The sequence below is a fragment of the Podarcis liolepis genome, assembly GCF_965112155.1.
Source record: "Podarcis liolepis genome assembly, chromosome: 8".
NCBI classification, from domain to species: Eukaryota; Metazoa; Chordata; class Lepidosauria; order Squamata; family Lacertidae; genus Podarcis; species Podarcis liolepis.
In genome coordinates, this window is record NC_139560.1 from 84,487,576 (window position 1) to 84,510,377 (window position 22,802).

A 22,802-nucleotide genomic window follows, 5' to 3' on the forward strand; every position below is an offset into this window, starting at 1 on the left:
TAGTGATAATCTATGTTGGAAATGTAAAGAAAAAGAGGGTACTGTACTTCCTTCTTTGAATATTTCCAAATAATAATTATTTGATTGGGAATACTTAAAGTTAATTTCAGTGTGTATATAGACATAACGGGTAGAGTCTACCATATATATTTAGATATGTAAGAACGTTAATTATTCATATATTTCGCAATCCATATGTTAAATATAAGCATGGTTAATATACGACTCAGGTTGGAGCAATAATATTTTTTAGTATATTTGGTTTATATTAGGCCTTCCAAACAATTTTGCTAAAGACAAAATAGAGGACAAGAAAGCTTACAGATTAAAGCCACAATGAGAATTATAAGTATGAAAGTCAAGGGGTTGAAGGAAAAGAAAAAAGAAATCTTAACACTCAAATATCTCCAGTCATTAAAGGCTGATATAGGTCTATTACAGGAAACACATTTGACAAAACAAGGGGCTCAAACTTTGAAATGTCAATGGGTAAAAGAAGTTATTTCAACAAACTTAGACGAAAATGCTAGGGAGTCACAATTTTATTTAGGAAAGGCTGGCCTTATGAAATACAAAGATATAATAAGACAGGAAGATGGCCGATGCTTAATAACTGTAATTAAATCAGAAGGGACAGAAATAGCAATAGTAAATGTCTATGCCCCGAACACTGATGACCATAAGTTTATTCACAATTGCTTTAAGAGATTAAGCTTCTTATCGTATCAGCACTTGATAATGGGTGGAGACTTGAAAGAAATTTTAGATCCACAGATGGATATCGCATCAGTAGCCAGGAAAAAAAGGACAAAGGTTAGAGAGACAATTAATAACTATATGATACAGTGGAATTTAGTGGATTCATGGGGATTGCACCATCCTAAGGAAAAATCATATACATATTTTGCAGGAATTCATAATACCCAGCATAGAATTGACTTTTTTCTAATATCAGCATCATTACATCCCTTTACTAGCTGATGTGATATTGATATTCCCATTATAGCTGATCACTCAGCAGTAATACTGGAATATAATTTATCTAAAACCCAGGAAGGTATGAGGAGATGGTATTTTAATTTCTTTTAAATGAAAGAAATTTCATTCAATATATATAACCCAAGAAACACAAATATATTTTAAAAATAACTACAAATCTTCAACGTCAAGACTGATGGAAGGTCAAGAATATAAAGCTTACATCAGAGGGAAGATATATCCTTCTCTACCAACAAAGCCAAGCTGCAAAGATTAAAAGAAAACAATCTAAAAATTTCTTTAAAAACACTATGCGGCGATATGTCAAATAACCCATCTAATGCTACATATGAAAGAATACAACAACTAACATTAGAACTGAATAATATACTAGCTCAAAAAATTGAGTTCAACCTACTAAGTCTAAGACAAATATATTGGAAACAGGGTAAAAGACGGACAAAAATTCTAGCTAATCATCTAAAACAAAAGAAAGCGAACCAAATAATACCCTTAATAAGAAATGAAAATAACATTGCAGCGACCTCATCAATAGATATCAATAATGAATTTTTTTAATTCTACAAAAAATTATATGAAGGGCCAGAAAATATATCAGAGGATGAGGTGGAAAACTTCTTTCAAGATATTAAAATACCAACTATTGAAGAATATCAAAAAGATATGCTATCAGCACCTCTAAATATATCAGATATTGAGAATGTAATAGAAACAATGGGAAATGGGAAATCACCTGGACCAGACGGTCTTCTTATAAAGGTAAAGGTACCCCTGCCCATACGGGCCAGTCGTGTCCGACTCTAGGGTTGTGTGCCCATCTCACTTAAGAGGCCAGGGGCCAGCGCTGTCCGGAGACACTTCCGGGTCACGTGGCCAGTGTGACGAAGCTGCTCTGGCAAGCCAGCACCAGCGCAGCACACGGAAACGCCGTTTACCTTCCCGCTATAAAGCGGTACCTATTTATTTACTTGCACTTAGGGGTGCTTTCAAACTGCTAGGTGGGCAGGAGCTGGGACCGAAAGACGGGAGCTCACCCCGCCGCAGGGATTCGAACCGCCGACCATACGATCGGTAAGTCCTAGGCGCTGAGGTTTTACCCACAGCGCCACCCGCGTCCCAGTCTTCTTATAGAATGGTATAAAATATTCAAAAATCTACTAGTCCCCAGACTTCTAGAAGTCTATGAGGAAATAGCTCAGAAAGGTATATCTGCTACAACATTCAATGTAGCTTTAATAATAATTATACCAAAACCTAACAAAGACCCTACTAAATGTGCAAACTATAGACCAATATCATTAATGAATGTTGATGAAAAGATTATGAATGCAATATTGGCGGCAAAATTACAAAAGGTTATTCAAGACTTGATACCTAATAATCAAACAGGTTTTATAAAAACAAGACAAGCTACAGACAATATCAGATTAACAATAGATTTGATAAATTTAAATAAAGATGAAGAGGAGTTTATGATATTGTCATCAGATGCAGAAAAGGCTTTTGACAGAATATATAAAGAATTCATAGGGTTTGTGTTACGTAAATTTGGTTTCCCTATAGAATACTGTAATTGGATTAAAATGAATTACAAAAACCCAATGTCCCAGATTGTTACAAATGGAAGAATTTCAAATTTGATTAGTTTAAATCAAGGAACGAGACAAGGATGTCCTCTTTCTCCGTTATTATTTAATCTGTGCCTGGAACAATTAACAAGAACAATAATTCAGGATGAGCATATCAAGGGTGTAAAGCACAACAAAGATAATTACAAAATTGTATTATTTGTGGATGATAACCTTTTATTTATTACAAAACCAGAAGATACAATTCCAAAAATTATGGAGAAAATAAAAACCTTTGGCAGAATATCAGGATAGTCTATAAATTGGACAAAATCAGAGATTTTACCAATTGGGCCAAGGGCTACATTGTATAGAAACCATCAATATCGGATGTGCAAAGACTTTATTAAATACTTGGGTATAATGATTTCATTAGATATAGACCAAATTGTAAAATTAAATTTGAATCAAATTATAAATGAGATTAGTTTTGATATTGAAAGGTGGGGACCTCTAAACCTTTCCCTTTGGGGAAAGGTTCCTTTCCTTGGGGAAAGGAAACATTCTTAGAGGATTACCAATACATATTCCCAAATTTTACTTCCAAAAAATAAATCAACTATTTAGATTGTGCCTGTGGGGTACAAAGCCACCAAAAATATCACTACATAAATGCAACTTCCAACTAAGGAAGGTGGCTTTGGTCTCCCAAATCTGGAACTATATCACCAGGCCTACCTGCTGAGTAAGACTAACGAGTGGAGAGCTAGCAGGAATCCCAACTGGGCTACTCTCAACTATAGTTTCTTTGAACCTCTTGAAGGGTGGACTAAACTCGGCTCTAATTTTATGAAGTATCCTATTATTCTGGAGACTATTAAAGCACCTATAAAAATTTGGATGAATATAAATAAAAATAATAAGGATGACCCCTATCAGCATGAGAAATTAACAATATGGGCCAACCCAAACTAAAAACTGGAAATCAAGTAATAATTTGGCAAAATTGGATGAAGAAAGGTATTTTGACATTGAATCAATTAATTGATGAAAATTACAAATTCGTGGAATATAAGACTTTGCAAGTAAAGTATGGATTAACCAGTGAAACACAATGGCAATACATCCTATTGAAACATATGTTGGAAAGGCAGTTTGGTCCTGACGCTATAGTGCTGCTACAAGATTTAATTTCTGCAACAAAAACAAAAAACTCTACACTCGCACTATATAAAACCCTACTCAACTGGAAGAAATATGATTTAGAATATGATAGACAAAAATTGAGAGAAGAGTTAGGGGTACAGATAAGAGATGATATATGGGAGTCAAGTATAAAATAAACAGAAATAGAATCTATGGATCTAAGACTAAGACTTATTCAGCAGAAAATAATATTCAGACTCCAGCAAAACTTTACCAGAAGAAAATAAATGCAGACAACTGCTGGAGATGTGGAAGTAAAAATGCGAACTTAGTACATATGATGATTAACTGCCCGATGATAGGATCATTTTGGCGCGAGGTGAAGATATATATAGCAAGAGTAACAAAAAAGTTGATGTTGAGTTTAGAAAAAGCAGAGATACTGAACAGATCGATATCAGATCACAATCCAGTATCAGTATACATGAAATTTCAAAATCATACTAAGGGAAGGTGGAGAATGGACGAGGAGGTATGGAGAGATGATCAAAGGGTTAAAAGGGGTAAGGAAATATTGAAAGAATTCTATGAAATAAATGAAAATCAGGATACGGATAAAAAAATGATTTGGGAAGCGAGTAAAGCCTATATGAGAGGGTATGTAATACAACAAATGGGAAGGATAAGGAGAAATAAAGATAATAATACTATGGAAATAAATAAACAAATAAGAGAGAAAGAAAAAAATTTAGTGGAAAACCCCAAAAATGAAGCTTACGAACAATTACAAACATTTGGAATAAATTGGTTACAATATTATCAATTAAAAGCAGCATATAAAAAGACATAAAAAGGAGGGATTAGAAAATAAAACCTCAAAATTAGAAAAGGAAATATTGCAAAGCGATCCATAATACTTGCAAAAATGTATAGATTATTAATGAAAACCAGCTTAGAACAAGAGACGAAAGGGGGAAACATGTTAAAATGGGAGCATGATTTGGGATATGAGATAGATCTGGAAAGATGGAAAACTTTTTGGGAGGAAAACATAAATTTTACTGTGTGTGATTTATTAAGGGAGAATTTCAGAAAAATTCACCACAGATGGTACCTAACCCCTGACAGATTGTCAAAAATAAATAAAAGGAACAACGACAAATGTTGGAAATGTAACAGAACAAAAGGTACGTTATATCACATGTGGTGGACTTGCCCAAAGATTAAAACCTTTTGAGTCATGATCCATGACGAAATAAAAAAATTGATAAGGACATCACACACAAAAAAGGCAGAGGCATATCTATTAGGAATTCTAGATAAAGATATCCCAAAAGATAAACTAACTTATTTCTATACGCGACAACAGCGGCAAGAATTTTGATTGCTAGCTATTGGAAAGAAGCCAGCATCCCATCAAAAAGAGAATGGTTGGGGAAACTTTGTGAGTACCTGGAATTAGCAAAACTGACGGATATAATAAGGAGAAAATCCAAAACTATAGTTATGAAGCAATGGGAGTTCTTAAATGATTATTTACAAAACCAGGGCTCAACTATAAAAATCTGGTTGTGTTTAGAATAATCTTGTGCATAATATAAAAAAAATACAAAGTGAGACATTAAGGAAATCCAAAGGGAAAATATGAACAGAGGTTCTGACAAATGGATTATTAAAAACACGTGAGGTAAACGGTGGAAGACTTTTTTAAAAAAACAAACACAATTTATTTAAGGTAGATAAGGACAAGATGAAATTCTACAATTGAATATAAATATAGATGGGAAACGGCTATGTATTGTGAGTACTTATCTACTTTTAAAAATTTTCACTTATGATCTTTTTCTTTTACTTCTTTATTCTTTCTTTGTTCTTTTCTTCTTTTTTCTGATATCTTATCTTTCATTTCACTGCTTTATTGTGAATAGCATTTTATAGAGGTATAAATAACTGTAAATATGAAAAGACGCAAAATATTCTCTAATTCTTTTTCCTTGGTTAGATGTATTTTCTTTTTCTTTTGTATTTTCTTTTGTTGTGAATATGTATGTTTTCTAATTTGTACTTAATAAAAAATATTTTTATTTTAAAAAAAATATTGTTATTTAGGGGAATTGAATTTAATTCTAAATTATATACTGGAAATGTGGGAGATTACAAGAGGTAAAAAAATTCTGATGAATTGGAAGAGCCGCAAAAAGATTCCATTGAGCACATGGATTGATAATATGGACAGACTAGCTACATACGAACGAATTGCATGTCAAAGCAAATTAAGAATGAATAAATATGAAGAAATCTGGAAGGAATATTTAAGCGATAAGGCGGACGGTGGTGGGAAGTAGGGGGATGAGAGGTGGGGAAATATTGTTAAAAAGGTGTAGTCATAGGTATATATCAGTACTCAAATTTGAAACGTTAAATTGTGTTATAAGTGTTCTTGCGGTTTTTGTTGTATGTGTTTTTTGTGGTTGTTGTTTATATTGAAAAAATGATTAAATAAAAACAAAAACCAAAGCAGCACAAAAAGAGTCCAAGATGCTGGTATAATAAGTAGCAAATTCAAGACACAAGTACCAGTGGCTATATGGACAAAATGAGGACTGAGAAATAATAAAGATGTATCAGCAGAAGCTTGAGGCCTGAAGAAGTACAGAAAATTCTTTTTTGCTGCAGGCCCCACTTGTTACCTTTAATGCCACTGAGGTGTCACTCTTCAGCCCATCCAAGATGGGTTTGAATCGTTCCACTTCATCCATTTCTGCTCGTTGTGTCAGTGCCACCAGAACGTGCTCATGCCTATGTAAGAGTAAGGAAAACAAATCAGTAACAGATTATCTGACAGTGCAATGCTAGCCATGCCTACTTGCTAGTCCCAATGAGTTCAATGAGATGCACTCCCAGGTGCTTTAAAGATGGCAGTCTGACTTTCATACGCTCACAACAGGAAACTATGTAAGAGTTTGATAAATTGTGCATCTACTATATTAAAATTTCTAAAAACTGTTAAGAACCAATGTTGCCTTGGATCCAGGGGACCAAAAACCCTCCTAAGCAATATGGAGTAAGATGTGGGGCTTCAAAGTGGGGGTGACCCCAAACCTTACACAAGCTTTGTTCAGCCTGTGCTTCTTAGGCTTCAGGCCGTTGTGCAGATTACATGCACATTAAAACTTGCAATTCAGATGTAGCCTTCCAGTTTTTAATGTATTTTGAAAACGATCCCAAGTGCTAGACTGCCCACCTATGAAATACAACTAAACCAAAAGATAAATCACCTATAATCACTCACATATCCACAGGCTGAGGCAGAATGCAGAGGGCAGACAGTAGCGTGATAGCATCAATCATCATGGATGGGACTTTGGGGTCAACGGCTCTTGCCAAAAGCAGGATCCCCTCCTCCGTTTCAAGCATCGTCTTAATTCCAAACTAAAAAAGGGGGGGACACACCCATTGAGTGCATGCACATACAGAAAGGTTGCCAATGCCACAGGAGGAGAGTAAGGCAACTGTCTAACCTGGGAAATAGGTGTAAGGGGGGGCCAAGACCCCCCCCCCAAGCTGACATGTGCAAAAGTGCTGTAAGAAGATCCCATAAGTGTGCAAATTTAAGAAGGGGAGCATCTCAACTGAGAGTAATCACACTAGAGGTTTCTCCCTCTTAATCTAGAAGTTCATTTACATTTCATCTCTTCTCTCCTCAAAGTTTTGATGTGCTTTAACCTATATACATTTTAGATTAGATTCCTCACACTATTTCCCTCTTATCTTCAATTCTGTTGCTTGTTTAATTTACACTGCCTCTTCATTCTGATCAAGTTTCTCCTTTTTTCTTCTCCCCTTTGCTTCGTCTTGCTACCTTCCTTCCAATACAATATGGTTCCTATTTGCAAATAGCTCTACTCCCTTGCTTCTCTTACTTTCTTATTGCTTTCTTCTCCCCTCTTAACCTCCATGCTGCTGCTGTGTGTTGGCTGGAAGGAAGGCGTGGCTGCGCTCTGCTCCAGGTTTCTGCCATCAGCCTGAGACCCTGCAATATCATCTGCCTTTCCATCAGGTATATAGAAGGGGAAGGCTTCCAGAGGCGAAGCACCATGTGCAAGACTACTTGGCATGGCACTTGGTGTCTCCATGGAGCCCCTCTGTTTCTCTGCCCAGCACCAGATTTCTCGGTGGTGACCCAGGTCTTGGAGCCTGAGCTTCCACAGCAGTAGTCGCCTGCCATGAACCAGCTTGGGCAGTAACAGCAGCAGCAATGTTTAATGTTTAAGGTAGTATTTATTTGACAATGATGCAGTTTCAAATGTGTCTTTTATATTTGATCTCCTTTAGTAGTGTTTTATTTTGAAATGTTTAAGTTTTTTGTTTGTGTGTTTGTTAACTTTGTTCTGTTAATCGTGCAGTCTATATTTGAAATCTTTAAGATAATATTTTAGTTTCCTGCTAGCATTGTTGCTTTGAAAGTACACTTTATATTTGATTTTCTTCTACAAATGTTCTATTTTGGATTGTTTTATTTGTTTTAAAAAGGATAGAATGGTATAGTAATTGTGGAGTTTGTACAGAGCCCCCAGTTGTCTCACGGACTATTGTCCCATACACCACTAATCCGCTGCCACCAACCAGGTCCGCCCCGATAAACCACTTAAGTCTCAGTCAGGTTCTTAAGTTAACAAAGAAGAGTGTACAGTGGTGCCTCACAAGACGAAAAGAATCCGTTCTGTGATTCTCTTCGTCTAGCGGTTTTTTCGTCTTGCGAAGCAAGCCCATTGACGCATTAGCGGATTAGCGCTATTAGCGGCTTATCTGCTTATCGGATCAGCTGATAAGCGGCTTAGCGGCTTAGAAAAAGGGGGGGGGACCCCGCAGGAACTCGCAAGACATTTTCGTCTTGCGAAGCAAGCCCATAGGAGATTCGTTTTGCAAAGCACCTCCAAAACGGAAAACTCTTTCGTCTAGCGAGTTTTCCGTCTTGCGAGGCATTCGTCTTGCGGGGCACCACTGTAGTTTATTGCAGACACAAATAAACTTTAACTGCATTCCAAACGTTGTTACTCTTTACCTTCTTAGTCTTATTTTATCCTGTCTCTATCTCTTCTACCTCCCCTCACACAAGAACCAACTGCACTCTCTCTCTATTTCCAACTGTCTGCCAACTGCTTTTCCAACTGCCTTTCCCAACCAACCAACCAAATACCCACAACCCAAACCTCGGGCTAAGCACTTTTATAAACAGGCTCTGCTTCTGGGTTTCCAACTGGTCTACATATTAACCCTTTCTCTCCCCCTGTACAGACATTTTCAAACGAACTGGCATACGCCAGTAACAAAAATATTATTATTATTATTAATAGTAATAATACCAACTTGATTCTAATCTGAAGAGCTCTCTCTCTCTCTCATCTCTCTTCCCCTATTCCCAGCTACTGGAAAATTCTTGCACCATATACAGTGGTGCCTCGCAAGACGAAAATAATCCGTTCTGTGATTCTCTTCATCTAGCGTTTTTTTTTGTCTTGCGAAGCAAGCCCATTGAAGGATTAGCGGATTAGCGCTATTAGCGGCTTTTAGCGGCTTATCTGCTGATTGGATCAGCTGATAAGCGGCTTAGCGGCTTAGAAAAAGGGGGGGAAAGGGGGAAAAACCAGCAGGAACTCGCAAGACATTGTCATCTTGCGAAGCAAGCCCATAGGAGATTCGTTTTGCGAAGCACCTCCAAAACGGAAAACTCTTTCGTCTAGTGAGTTTCTCGTCTTGCGAGGCACCACTGTATTTGTTGGGCTGGCTCAAGTCTCAATTAAAACATTTATCCCATGACTTCTCATAGCCTCCTCCATTCCTATTCCATTTTCTTCCCTTGTGTGTCTGTTCTCAACTGCAAACTGAAGAATGGTCTGGCTTCTTGAGCAATTATTATACAGAGCTGAGTTACACTGTGTTCTTAAGCACCACCCTCATTTTTCACTTGACTTTCTGAAGTTTGCCTACTGATTCTAAAAAAGTAAGAAATGGCAGTTGACGTCTCCGCCTCCTCCGGGGTCTCCTCCAGGCACGGCCGTCGCGGGGGCCTCGTCGGCGGGGACCTTGCTCTTCTTCCTCTCGCGGCCGGTCCCGCGCGAGGGTCCCCCGCCGCCGCCGCCGCTGCCGCCCTCCATGGCGGGGCGCGAAGTCCGCCCCTCGCCGCCGCGACCAGGACGGGGGCAGCTGGGCTCTCCTCCCCCGGCGCACTCAGTCAGTCAGTCAGTCAGCGAGCGGCAGAGCGAGGCGGGCGGGCGAGCGGCTCCTGACAGCAACGGCGCTCGACGCCCACCCGACGGGACCTCTCAACGGCCGGGCAGCCGCGCCTGCCGAGCTCCGCCTCAGCCGGGCTCCGCCCTCCGTCACAGTGGCTGCTCCGCGCGCCGGCCCGCCTCCCAGGAAACAGCGCCACGCCCACCGCGCCGGCGGCGACGTCGCACGTGAGACGCAGCCACGCCCCCTCGGCTCCCTCGCCCGCAGCAGCGGGAGAAGAAGGCGGTTGGTTGGAAACCAGGAGAGCGCAGAGATAGGAAAATAGGGTAGAAGGGGGCATGTGAGCTCGGAGAAGCAACTTCCAAGATCCTTTCGGCGCTCTCTTCCTCTCCTCGCCTGCCAGCCGTTCTCTGCGACTTGGAGAAAGACGCAGACAAATAGCTCTCTCTCTCTCTCAAGGCAGTATCAGGCACGTGGCCCCTTTTGAATGCCTTTCCTGGGGGGGTTTACCTGTCTCAGAACATTTGTTGTTGTTTAGTCGTTTAGTCGTGTCCGACTCTTCGTGACCCCCTGGACCAGAGCATGCCAGGCCCTCCTGTCTTCCACTGCCTCCCGCAGTTTGATCAAACTCATGCTGGTAGCTTCAAGAACACCATCCAACCATCTCATTCTCTGTCGTCCCCTTCTCCTTGTGCCCTCCTCTTTCCCAACATCAGGGGCTTTTCCAGGGAGTCTTCTCTTCTCATGAGGTGGCCAAAGTATTGGAGCCTCAGCTTCAGGATCTGTCCTTCCAGTGAGCGCTCAGGGCTGATTTCCTTCAGAATGGAGAGGTTTGATCTTCTTGCAGTCCATGGGACTCTCAAGAGTCTCCTCCAGCACCAGAATTCAAAAACATCCATTCTTCGGCGATCAGCCTTCTTTATGGTCCAGCTCTCACTTCCATACATCACTACTGGGAAAACCATGGCTTTTACTATACGGACCTTTGTTGGCAAGGTGATGTCTCTGCTTTTTAAGATGTTGTCTAGGTTTGCCATCGCCTTTCTCCCAAGGAGCAGGCGTCTTTTAATTTCGTGACTGCTGTCACCATCTGCACTGATCATGGAGCCCAAGAAAGTAAAATCTCTCACTGCCTCCATTTCTTCCCCTTCTATTTGCCAGGAGGTCATGGGCCCAGTGGCCATGATCTTCGTTTTTTTGATGTTGAGCTTCAGACCATATTTTGCGCTCTCCTCTTTCACCCTCATTAAAAGGTTCTTTAATTCCTCTTCACTTTCTGCCATCAAAGTTGTGTCATCTGCATATCTGAGGTTGTTGATATTTCTTCCGGCAATCTTAATTCCGGCTTGGGATTCATCCAGCCCAGCCTTTCGCATGATGAATTCTGCATATAAGTTAAATAAGCAGGGAGACAATATACAGCCTTGCCGTACTCCTTTCCCAATTTGGAACCAATCAGTTGTTCCATATCCAGTTCTAACTGTAGCTTCTTGTCCCACATAAAGATTTCTCAGGTCTCAGAACATAGAGCCAGGCAATTCCCTCCCCTTTGCAGGCACATCGGAATGTCTGTCTTCCAAGACAGAACGAGGTCAAGGAACAAAGATTACTCTTAGAGTGTATGCAGACTCTCTGGAATGTGTTAAATTCCAAATAAAGTGCTCTTGCTGGTGCCAGGGTGTCAGGATGATCTGACTTTAAGGATTCTGTGCATCAGTTTGCCAAAGGTTGGTCGCCACCTCCACCACGTAAATCTGCTTAACCCTAATATTTTGAAACAATCTGAAAGATGCTGTTGGCGAATTACAGATTAACCAACCCCAACCCCCAACAAATCATCCTGGAGAATTTGGATGAGGTGGAGATATCCCTGCACCCAGCCCAACCCAGAGACACTGCCCTTGTTGGCAGGGCAGTTCCACCAGCAAGAGCTTCCCCACTGTATCTGCCATAACAAGGGGCACAAGCTACCACTGGCAGCATTGTTAGCAGCAGCCAATAGTAACCCCCAAAATGGAGTGTTTCTGGGTAGAGGTGGGCTAGAACCCAAATCAGCCGGGCTGCTGCCACATGATAACAATGGGCCCAACATTTTCCTCTGCACACCACACCTGCCCTGGCCAGCACATGCAACAAGGTTCTACAGGTGGCAGCAGCTACTCCACGAAGCCTTGTCACTGCTTTTGAACTATCCCCCTAAGTTATCTAGATACTAATAACTTGGGGAAACTAAATATGCTACAAGTGACATCAGTGATGTTTGAACATGTAGGTCCTCAACTTACCACTATATGGAAGCTCCTCACTAATTGCTTCATCTACAAGTAATGATGTTTCGTAAGTCCTAAAATGAAAGGCAGATAATTTCAATCCAGGGTACAGTGAAGTCTTCACATGACACAAACCTGTGCCATTTTATATCCAAGGAAGGTGAAGCCCCAACGCATTATCAAGAAAAGCTTCCAGAAGACTCACCAGCACCGGGCCACATTGCGAACGGTGTAGCCACCTCCTCCTAACACCAGGAGGGGTATGTTGAAACTCTTTACATATTCTACATATTCCTTAGGATTCAAAGTTATAAAATTCAGAAATGAATTCTTAAACTTGCTTACATAAAAGGTTTTGGAAGATTTACAAATAACTAACAACACAGGCTCTATGTTGCGCGATAAAAGTGGGAGGTTTATTTCAGACTGTGGTCAAAAGCCCAGAAAAATATATGCAGCACAAAGGGTCAGTGTGAACTCTCTAAAGTCCTAAATATTGAAAAGGTTGAGTAATGTGTATTATGTATAGATACACACAATATAGTGTGTAAATACACACAATAACTTATTCTGAGCTAAATACTGATCTTCACTATTGGCTTCAAAGGTGAAGATTGAAAGCAAGTAAAGAGAGCCTAGGTAGGTATGTACTATTAACCCATCTGTACCACCTCAAGGTAATTCTTAGTATAACTGTAGGAGGCATACACAATTAATAAAGAACATAAAGAACAACCAAAACCTGTAAACTCTCTGCTTATCTTGTCTTTGTGGCAAAGCAGATAATTGTGCAGGTGTGCCTTATAGAACACACCTGCCTACAGAGGGGACAACGGATCCAAACATGTTAACAAAAGTGGAACAACAATACCATCACTACTACAAAGCACCAAATCAACAAAGTTTGACCTAACACTACATTATTGCTCAGAAAATCAGAAGCGAATCCTCATGTGCCAGGATGAGAATCAATTCTCAGAATGGGGAGGGGGAGAGACAGGGTTTCAGACTGCTAACTACCAAGGACCAAAAAAGATGTGACACAGAGATAGATTAATGCAGGGGGGTCGCCAAAGTTTTTGGAGCAGTGGGCACATTTTGAATTTGGGGGAAGTGCCTGTAAACAAAATGACTGCCGTTGGAGCAAAGCACAATTAGATCAAGTACACACACTGCTGTTTCCCCCTTCCAGACCTCATGCTTATTGTGGGAAATAAGCTATGTCCTGCTTGTGGAGATCACATGGCAATTATTTCACACTATTAGGAAAAATAAACAAGGTGCCCCCCACCCCCACCGAACCGTCTCTCACACATACATTACACAAATGCCTCTCCCTCTCTGCCCAAGTGCATCTTTCCCTCTCTCAAAGCACACATTCATCCGTACTTCTTGTTCACATACGTATTTCAGTCTCTCACAGACGATACGCATGACTCTCCCCCTTCCAGCTCTCTCTCATACAAACACAACACTACACATGCATTTCTCATCTCTCTGCTCAAGTGCATCTCTCCCAATTCCACGCAGAACCCCTTCAAGGGGTGAAGCAAGTGGACGCCACCAGCTCCACATGGCTGGCAGGCAGCAAGCAAGCAAAGAGGATGGACCACCAGGTGAGCAGAGAGCAATCCCTGCCACTTCTCCCCCCTCCAAAAGCAACCCCTCAAAAGCAACCAGAATGCAAGGAGGCCAAACCTTCCAGCTTCGCTTTATTTTTAACTGAAGAAACCGCAAGTGCTCTGATTTTTATCAGACCAGCAGCACTGTTTTTGCAATATGGTTCATTCACCATAGCAAGCAGCTATTTTAGCCTATATCAGGAAAGAAATATAGTACAACTGCATTCTTCCACTGTGGGGGCAATAGCAAGTTCATTGGAAAGCAGATTTTACTGAAGCAGAACAGGTGGGGGTGTTAAACTTTTTCTCATACTGTTTTTCCATCACATACACACCAATTAATTCCACTGTGTTTTTCTGCTGCAGGGCTAATAGTCGCTTTGTGGGAGGGGTCAACCTCTCCCTCACCCCTCCAGCACCACTAGTCTAAACAAATGTGAAGCTCCCACAGCTGCAATAAAGGGTAAAAAAGGTGGGAGATCCAGTCACATCCGTTTCAGTTCCAATGTGCCCTTTTACTCAACTCATTAAAGGGACTCACCCATGTCCTCTTATGCTGAGGTTAAAGCAGGGGTAGGCAACCTAAGGGCCGGGGGCCGGATCTGGCCCAATCACCTTCTCAATCTGGCCCGCAGATGGTCTGGGAATCAGCATGTTTTTACATGAGTAGAATGTGTCCTTTTATTTAAAATGCACCTCTGGGTTATTTGTGGGGCATAGGAATTTGTTCTTTTCCCCCCAAAATATAGTCCGGCCTCCCACAAGGTCTGAGGGACGGTGGACCTGGCCTTGTTAAATCAAAGACTGGAGTTCTGGGGAACTCAAAAGCTTTCCACAATTTTGCATCACTTTGCTTGGTTCTAATAAAGGTTTTGCCAAGCTGGGTTATGAAATGCTTTCTTATGGTCACTGACGGCAAATGCTTCCCGCACCTCCTTTGACAGCTGGTCAGCCCTTGCTAGGTCAAAACGCAAAGCAGCTCAGCTGTATTGCAACCTGTGGAAACTTTACCAAAATGCCAGCAGGTAACTCTTGCAAGCAGACACCGCAAAATGTTAGATCTGCCCTATGATTAGAAAGCTCCTCCCTTGCCAGCGACCTAAATGAAAGAGGAACATTTGTACAAATAGCATCTGTCCACGAGGTGGTGCTGAACTGCCACAAGTGGCAAGGCTGGGCATGGATCATTTTCCCATATAAAAAGGAGGACAATGCCATTTTGGCTATTACTGCCAGCCCACACAGTACAGCCTGGGGTGTTGGTGGGTGGTTGTAAAGGCAGTTACTTAGGAAACAATGAATCTGACAACTGGTCTCTAGTTGTTTGCCAGGTATGGCCCCAAATTATTTGGAAACCTCTTCAAAGCCATAGTGTGCCTTTTAAAAAGTAATACAACAGCAGAAAAGAAGCTTTGGGAGATGCAGTTGGGATCAAAAGAGCTGGCAGAGAACATTGGAACTGGCAGGACCAGTGAGGTCGGAGGTGGCCAATGCAAATATTTAGCACAAAGCACCTTCCTTTGGTTCAGGAGCGCCTGTTGTCACAGTTGCTTCTCTGCTGGAAGAAAGGCTGTGTGGCCTCCGTTCTCTCCTTACCATCCTCCTTTATGAAGAGCAGCCAACATTGCAGTTCACACCGGTTTTATCACATTTCAGAGCTGCTGTCACAATCTCTAGTGCGGGTTCATATCACAATAACTACTCAGAAGTAAACCTGATTGCATTCCCTGGGGATTGCTCCTTCGTAAGTGTAGCTTGACTTGATTAGCCTTTAATGTGCTTCGCAGGACTGTTCACAAAGGACCCCCCAAATTCCAGACATATGCAAAACTATTGTCTTTTTTTAAAAAGTGATATTTATTAAGAATTTTAAAGTTACAAAGAAAAAAGAAGGAAAAAACAAGAGAAAGAGAAAAAGAAAGAAAAATGTAGAGAAAAGTAACAATTACAAATCAATAAAAACCAAAGTCAAAAGGAAAAAACAAAACGCACAATGCATCAAAATCAAAAAGCCAAAAATAAACAAAAAATTTAAAAACAAATCCAATATTCCCAAATCCTTAACTTTCATTAACTTATTTCATCGACCTCCTCACACCTCCCTTTTTTGTATTCTAGTTATTAATTATCTCAGCAAATCCTTTGCATCTTTCACAATATTCTGTCATTAAGTTACCTTGATCTATTTTAACCTTATCTTACCATAAAATACCCTAAAACTTAAAACTTATTTATACCAAATTCTTTTAACCATAACATATTCTTACATAATTCTTTTTAACATTTCTGCTAAAGCCAAATAATTTCATTCCAACATTTTTCTAATACTCATTAATTTTACAATACTTTTCTAAATAAATTTTTAAAACTTTCTTCCAATCTTCATCCATCGTCACTTCTTCCTGGTCTCGGGTTTTGTCAGTTCTTTCTATCCCATCCATCTAGTCCATCAACCTGGTGACCTTATATCCGAGGCTCTTAAGTCTTTTCCATGTCCCTTCCGCAGGTCTTCTTCATGTTTATACCCGTACTCTACTTTGTCTTCTGCTCCTTTCACTCGGGGAGACTCCAGCTTGACAATATTTTTGTCCCTTCTCAACAAGTCAGCCCCTTTTCCATAGTCAACAATGAAATCCATGTGGTATTTAAAGGCATGTTTCAAGGTCCCTTCAAAGTTAAGGGCCCCCACAACTCCGAACTCCCCCCGGCCCAAAGCCAGACTTGAAAGGTCAAAACATTCCTGCATAGGGGGGTCCATCCAGCCCCCCATCTCCAAGCCAAACAGAACTCCATCTCTCCAAATCTGACTTTTTCCAGGTTCATTCGTCAAATCCATCAACTCATGTTCCTGCTGGGCCACAGCTCCCTCCATCTCTGCCACCCGAGGTCCATCAACAACCTCCTCCCTCATCTGATCTGTCAAAGCACATTCCTGGATTAATTCCTGAGTGGGTTCTATATAGGTATCCATTGCCTGTCCAAAATTTCCGATCGCAACAGTCATCAAATCCATCTTCTCACTTGTCTTGCAAAAGGCAAGCACCAGAGCCTCTGAGCACATTCTTGTTCAAGGTCGAAGTCTGGTCCCACGATCTTTAATCTTTACAGTTGCAAAGCTCCCCAGTTCGACTTTAATAACAGTTTCACAAGCTCCCTCTAGGGGAAACAATTTCTATTTGCATCCATCTTTTTTTTATTTATTTATTAAAAGCAGATCTAGCAACAAAGTTTTCCTTTTTCGGATATTTTGTCGATATTTTGTTCCTTTTAAATGTGAAAGGGAACAATGGAGTCAATATGTTTCTCTTCTTTTAACTATGTGTCAAAAACGTTTGTCCATAGTCAATGAACTTCCCCAAAACATCTGTCCTGACACCCCACTCCCAGGTTCAAGACGGTGGAAAATTGCCTTTCTTTACTCTCTCTTCTGCAGGTTTAAACAGTCTAAAAAAGGTCCCCCCCCCTTCTCCTGCTTCCAAGGGGGGTTCAGTAATTTTAAATGATGAAAATGTAATCCTTTACACACAACTTTCTAAACTCTAGCTTGCCGTGTCTTTGCTTCAATCTATCTACAAAAGCGGAAGGCGGACTTCCTGTTTAGACCTTCCTGCTTTCGGTGCCTAATTAAGAAATTTCATAGTCCAATTTTCCGTTCTACTCACGGGCAGTTGTTTAAAATCCAATTGTCCACAGGAAAAAGTCAGCACTCTCCGGCAACAGCAATGCGGCTTCACTCCGTGAAAGAAGCAGTCGATTCAAAGCACCGCACCACTCACCCCCACGTCGCTCCGGATCCCCAAAACAGGGTTTCCCCGCGGGTAGGGGGGGCGCAAAGGTGCCCGCCGAATCCCACGTCCACAGGCTTCTCCCGTCCCGCCTGTGGTTTTTGATGGGTCTCTGCCTCGCCGTGGTGGTTCAGACCCAGGGGCGCCGACTTATAAAAAATATTGGGGGAGCCTGCGAAAGCTCATGAATAATAAATAAGCTCATGAATATGCAGATAAAGTGGCGCCGCCTCCTCGTGAGCGAATAGGGGAGAGTGTGCTGCGCCTATTAATCAGCTCCGAAGGAAATTGGGTGGAGCTTTTGCTCGGAAGGGAGGGCAGGAGGCATGCAGCCCGACCCTGTGCATTTTGGGCTGGGGGAGGGGCGGCGGTGGCGCTCTGCTGGAGGGGCGCCTGAGATTATTGGGGGGCGGAGCCCCCCCAAATGAATTTTTGAGGGGGCTCGGGCCCCCTCAGGCCCCATGGAGTCGGCGCCTATGTTCAGACCCTGTTTTCCACGGAGCGGATTCCTCCCGATCGGAGGAAATCCGCCATTGCCAGAGGCGCCAACCCGGAAGTCCGCAAAACTATTGTCTCTCCCCCCCCACTCCCCCACCCCCCGCTTATTCTCTTCTCTCTCTTCTTTCCAGGATGTGGAATAAGGTAGAGGAATATTAAGTGGACCAACAGCCTGTTCTCAGTGCCTCCCCCCTCTAACAAGGGGACTTGCCAGAAGTCAAACCAAGGAGGCAGCAGCCAGAACAGGGTCCGCGGTCAACAGCTCTTAGGTCCCTGGCTGTGTAGGTGTCACTTCCCACTCACAGCACAGATTCGTGATTCGAAATATCTACCAGGCCAAGGGTGGTATATAAATTTGATAAATAAATTAAATAAATAAATGGAATGTCTTGGCCATAGCAATATTTTGGGGTTGGGATTGGCTGAGCAGCATGTAGAACTGGTCAGCCACAGATTGAAGATTTGACTCCAGGAGCCCCTCTAAGTTTAAACAGAAGTACAATTGCAGGTAGGGGGGCAGGAAATATAGTTTAAAGATTTGGGGGGGGGGGACATTTTTGTTTGTTTGTTTTTGCTTGTAACTTCCCCTTTGTAAGGCAAATGCCCTGCTTTGCTCCAATGAGCCCAGCCTTGATTCCCTTCCTCTCACCTGTCTGCTCCAACTCTTCCCCATCCTGAAAGAAGCGCAGAGAAGCACCGTTTTTCAGGACATCCCCCTGCTTTTTGGAGTGAGGCAGCTGCGTATGATGCTATGTTATAATATTATATATTAATTTATACCTCGCTCCCCACCCCCCAGACAAGGGCTCAATGAGGCATACAGATAAGAACCGCTAAAAACCTAGGGGGGGGGGTAAACAATCATTAGAACAACTAAACATCAACAATTAAAAACCGTATAATAGTCATGGAGGTTACTTTGGGAGCCTTTTTGGCTGGAGAGCGGGGTACTGATGCTCTAAAATAAATAATATAAACAATATATATATGAGATCTATTAAAAGCCTGCGATAAGAAGAGCGCGGCCCCTGCCATTAACAGCAGCCCGTTCCCGAAAGGCAGCGCAGCGCTCAGCCCCGCCACCGCCTCCTTCCAGTCGCCGAAGCCCCAAGAAAACGCCCCGTGGGAAGCGGCGGGGAGGCGGGCAGGGGCGGGCGGCGCTCTGCGGAGCCGGGCGGAGCCAGGCCAGCCGGGCGGCGCGGCAGTTCCGGACTCGCCTCCCCGCCGCCGCCGCCGCGCTCTGGACCCGCTTGCCGAGGTCGCGAGGGCGGCCGAAGGGAGCGGCGAAGCGGGGGCGCCCAGGAGCCCGTCGCCATGCAGCCGCCGCCGCGCAAAGTAAGTCCCTGCCTGCCGAGCTCGCGGAGGAGAAGCCGGGGAGGGCCCTCCTTGGCACCCGGGCACAGTGGGGGCCGCGGGGTCCCCGAGACGCGCTCCCCGCCGCCTAGTCTGAAAGGGCGTGCGCCCTTGAAGGGGGCTGCTTCCTTGGCAGCAGTGGCGTAGCGTGGGGGGCGCAGGGGGGGCCGGCCGCACCGGGCGCAACATCTGGGGGTTAGGGTTAGGGGGCGCAAATCCACGGGTTAGGGGGCGCAAATCCACATGTTAGGGGGCACAAATCCACGGGTTAGGGGGCGCAAATTACTTGCCTTGCCCCGGGTGCTTACAACCCACGCTACGCCACTGCTTGGCAGCGCCGCGTCAGGCTCTAAACTAGCCCCCCCAAAACTTTTGGGAACCTGTGGGCACATTTGGAAATCTAATAAGCTCTTGCGGGCGCCACAAACGACCCATTTCGCAGAAGGAGAAAACCGTGGAGATGTGCAGAAGCTCCTCCCAGACAACGCGGGACGGGGGCAACCCCTACCACCCCAAGCAAGAAAGCAAACAAACATTCGTTAGATATAAAAATTGGGCAGGGGCTTGGCTGGTGATGGAGGGGGTCTTGGTGGAAGGTGCCACAGTGCCTGTAGGAGCCACATGGAGGCCCACCCCCCCTCTAACCTCTTGGACTCTTTCATGCATCATAATTCCTAGCCTTTGTATTTAAAGCGCTTAGCATCCACTACCTTGTCATCCTTGCAACAACCCTTTTGCAGAGACTGAGAGGAGGAGTGACTTGCCCAAAGCTACTTTACTGAGTTCATGACAAGCAAGATTTGAGCCAGGGGCTTCTAGACGCTATTGCTACACCTGCTGCATGTGGGTTGAGCTCCTGGAGCTTCTGCCCGCTGCTGGTCCCCGAGGGCAGCTGTTACTGGCGTCCTGCTGGTCCTCTTCCCACTGCCTCTGGGTCCGTAGCCTTACGGTTCCATTCCTGTGCAAAATAGGGGGTTCCCTTTCCTCCTGCTCTGGGTGTGTGTGCTTGTCTGCTCCTTGCCCTTTAGGAGGGCCTATTGCCATGGATAAGGTGCAAACTCTCTTTCTTCTGCAGGTTAAGTTGACCCAGGAAGTGAAAGTGCACCTCATAGAGCAGCTGTCAAGCCTTCAGAACAAGCAGCAACGGGAGCTGGAACTCCTAGAGGACATCAGGTAACAAACTGAAATTGGGAACTGGGCAAGCTCCTGAACAGGTTCCGCCACAGGCCTAAAGGCTGCCCTTTCCCTCCCCTGTTAAACAGCCTAAGACAGCCTTCCTCCTTACAGACATTGAATCAGAAAGCAAGGGATGGAGATTGACCTCTTGCTAGTGGGTGACCCATGAACTTCTGAGAGCCTACTGCTCCTTATCCAAGAGGCTTAGCCTGTAAAGAGCATCAGCCTTAAGCTAGAAGGGTTGTTCACCTGCTTACATAAATCCAGCAGTCATTTGTGTTGATTCTGTACCTGAAGTTAGCATGTTATGTTTCAGGGACTCTTCCAATGGATCAGTGCTGGGGTTCATATTTAAAATGTGGGGATTGCTGGACAAAGCAGAGTGGTGCTGAGTAGCATGTGCTCAAACCTGAGCCATTACTGTGCAAGGCGGAGGCGTCTCAGGGCCAACGAAAATAACAGCTGCTCAGTAGTCGTCCCCCCCTTTTGCTGGAGGCCATGCGAGTTAAAATAATGTGAGCTGCTGGGTTATTAGGAAAACTGCTCAGTTGAGGTCTTCTCTGGAATTTTCTGTCAGGAAGTATGACACACTAATTGTTGTTTCGTAATTATTACTGCTTTGAACTTGTTTTTTAAAAGCACCATGCAATTTCTGAGGTTACAGTTGCAAGGGGGAGTTGGGTGGGTGCATGCTAGCTGGGCTTCCGCTGAGTCCCAGAGCTCTTCACCCAGCAGATCTTGAGAGCGAGATTGTTCCCTTGCCCTTAGATTCTGATTGTGCAAGAAGATTGGGCTGTGTGGTTATTCAGGGCCTTTGTCTTCTCCTTGCTTGCAGGTCCTACAGCAAGCAGCGATCTGCCATTGAGAGGGAGTACGGGCAGGTGAGACAATTCAAGGCTTCGGAGCTGCTTGCTTGAAATATGTTGCATGCTCCCATTTAAATTGGGTGTAGCCAGCGACATATCATGGCAGGGTGGTGGATATAACCAAAAAGTGTCTGGCTTTAGCAGCGGCCATTTCCCCAGGGTTTAGAGCTCTAACTAACAAGTCGTGTCAAGAGATGGATACAGACTCTGCTTGTGCCATCCATTGTAAGCCAGCAGTCTTCCCTAGCTGAAGGAAGTGACCCAGTGAGCAGGCAAGGATCATTTGAGCTCGTCCTTGGAGCTGATAGACCTAAAGAGCCGGCTGCAGCTGCTTCTTGTGACTTTTTATACTTGGAAGTGGGCAGACAAGGAGTCAGCTGTAGCTGGAACTTGTACAGCAAAGCGTCTTGCAATCACTAGAAAAAGTTGAAATAAGAAGTGGTACTTATCTGACCGTAGACCTGATTCCCACCTGGGCCATGTTTTGGAGAGGCCTCGTGGGTTATGCCCAGGCTATGCTATCAAACCAACATGCCTTGAAGGCCTAACTTCCTCAGCAGTGGTGCTGCAACAAGCTACTAGGCTTTATGTCCTCACATTACTGAGTGTTGCTGACAGAATCCTACCCTTTAGCCCTCCTGCCTAATCTCTGATTCTCTCTTGGTTGCATCTGGCCACTGCACACATAGATGGCTTCGTTTGGCTGTCCCCACTGAGGCTTGGGCCATTATCTCTTGAAGTCCCAACCTGGGATTGCACGTGAGTAGGAAAGTGATCCCTTGGTGTATCATATCACTCATCTGCATTTGATCTTCTGCCATCTTGTTGGACAGCATCCTTTTCATTCCTCCCCATTTGATTCTTGCGAGCCATTCACTGGTGTTGATAAGTGCTCTTGCCATCCTCCTGGGGGGTTACATAACTGTAACAGGACTGGCCTTGGAAGGGTCCTTTCAGGCACTTTGCCCGTCTAGAACTGGACATGGAAGATGAGTTTGGGGACAAACATGCCTTTTAGATCTGATTCTCGTATTTAGCAGGATCGTTTTCTGGACTGCTGAATATTACTCCATCTAAAGCCATAACTCATGTTGCATTTGAACACTTTTTTAAAAACAAAAGAAGCCAATATGCAATTTCAAAAGCAACTCCAAAAGTCATTGGAGTAGAGAAATGTCAGGCAAGGAAATTGTTAATGACCCGTTCCTCTTCTCTCTCTTCTGTCTTCTCTTCTCTTCCTTTCTCTCCCCGTCTCCCCCCAGTGGCAATTTTTCTGGTTTAAAAT

The 22,802-nt window shown here is 43.4% G+C and overlaps 2 protein-coding genes and 1 long non-coding RNA gene across 8 annotated transcripts in view; 2 read left to right on the forward strand and 1 right to left on the reverse strand.

Annotated features, from left to right (window-relative positions):
* Positions 1 to 529: 529 nt before the first annotated feature.
* LOC310714370 (protein diaphanous homolog 1-like) lies at positions 530 to 12,551 on the reverse strand. 3 transcript variants are annotated; one of them, XM_083519805.1, is made up of 4 exons: positions 12,233 to 12,549; positions 7,006 to 7,145; positions 6,404 to 6,512; positions 530 to 1,242 (listed from the first exon to the last, which is right to left on the reverse strand). In XM_083519805.1, the coding sequence occupies exons 1-4, from the start codon at positions 12,263 to 12,265 to the stop codon at positions 1,198 to 1,200; spliced, it is 327 nt and encodes a 108-aa protein (XP_083375931.1). In that variant the 5' UTR covers positions 12,266 to 12,549; the 3' UTR covers positions 530 to 1,197. The 3 variants fall into 3 exon arrangements, with proteins under 3 accessions (XP_083375931.1, XP_083375930.1, XP_083375929.1); XM_083519804.1 differs by lacking the exon at positions 530 to 1,242 and having other exon boundaries at positions 5,895 to 6,512; positions 12,233 to 12,291; positions 12,423 to 12,529; XM_083519803.1 differs by lacking the exon at positions 530 to 1,242 and having other exon boundaries at positions 5,895 to 6,512; positions 12,233 to 12,551.
* Positions 7,964 to 22,802, forward strand: part of FCHSD1 (FCH and double SH3 domains 1) — a 33,869-nt gene continuing 19,030 nt past the window's right edge. The window contains exons 1-3 of one of the 4 annotated variants that reach the window (XM_083519323.1): positions 7,964 to 7,987; positions 20,551 to 20,648; positions 21,487 to 21,532. In XM_083519323.1, coding sequence (XP_083375449.1) covers positions 7,979 to 7,987; positions 20,551 to 20,648; positions 21,487 to 21,532 — 153 coding nt within the window. In that variant the 5' untranslated portion in view covers positions 7,964 to 7,978. Of the gene's footprint in view, positions 7,988 to 19,294; positions 19,458 to 20,550; positions 20,649 to 21,486; positions 21,533 to 22,802 lie in introns of those variants that run through there. The other 3 variants (XM_083519321.1, XM_083519322.1, XM_083519324.1) reach the window with 3 other exon arrangements.
* On the forward strand, positions 10,186 to 11,620 carry LOC310714514. Its single transcript, XR_014529856.1, has 2 exons — positions 10,186 to 10,459; positions 11,462 to 11,620. It is a non-coding gene; the product is annotated as an uncharacterized lncRNA (long non-coding RNA).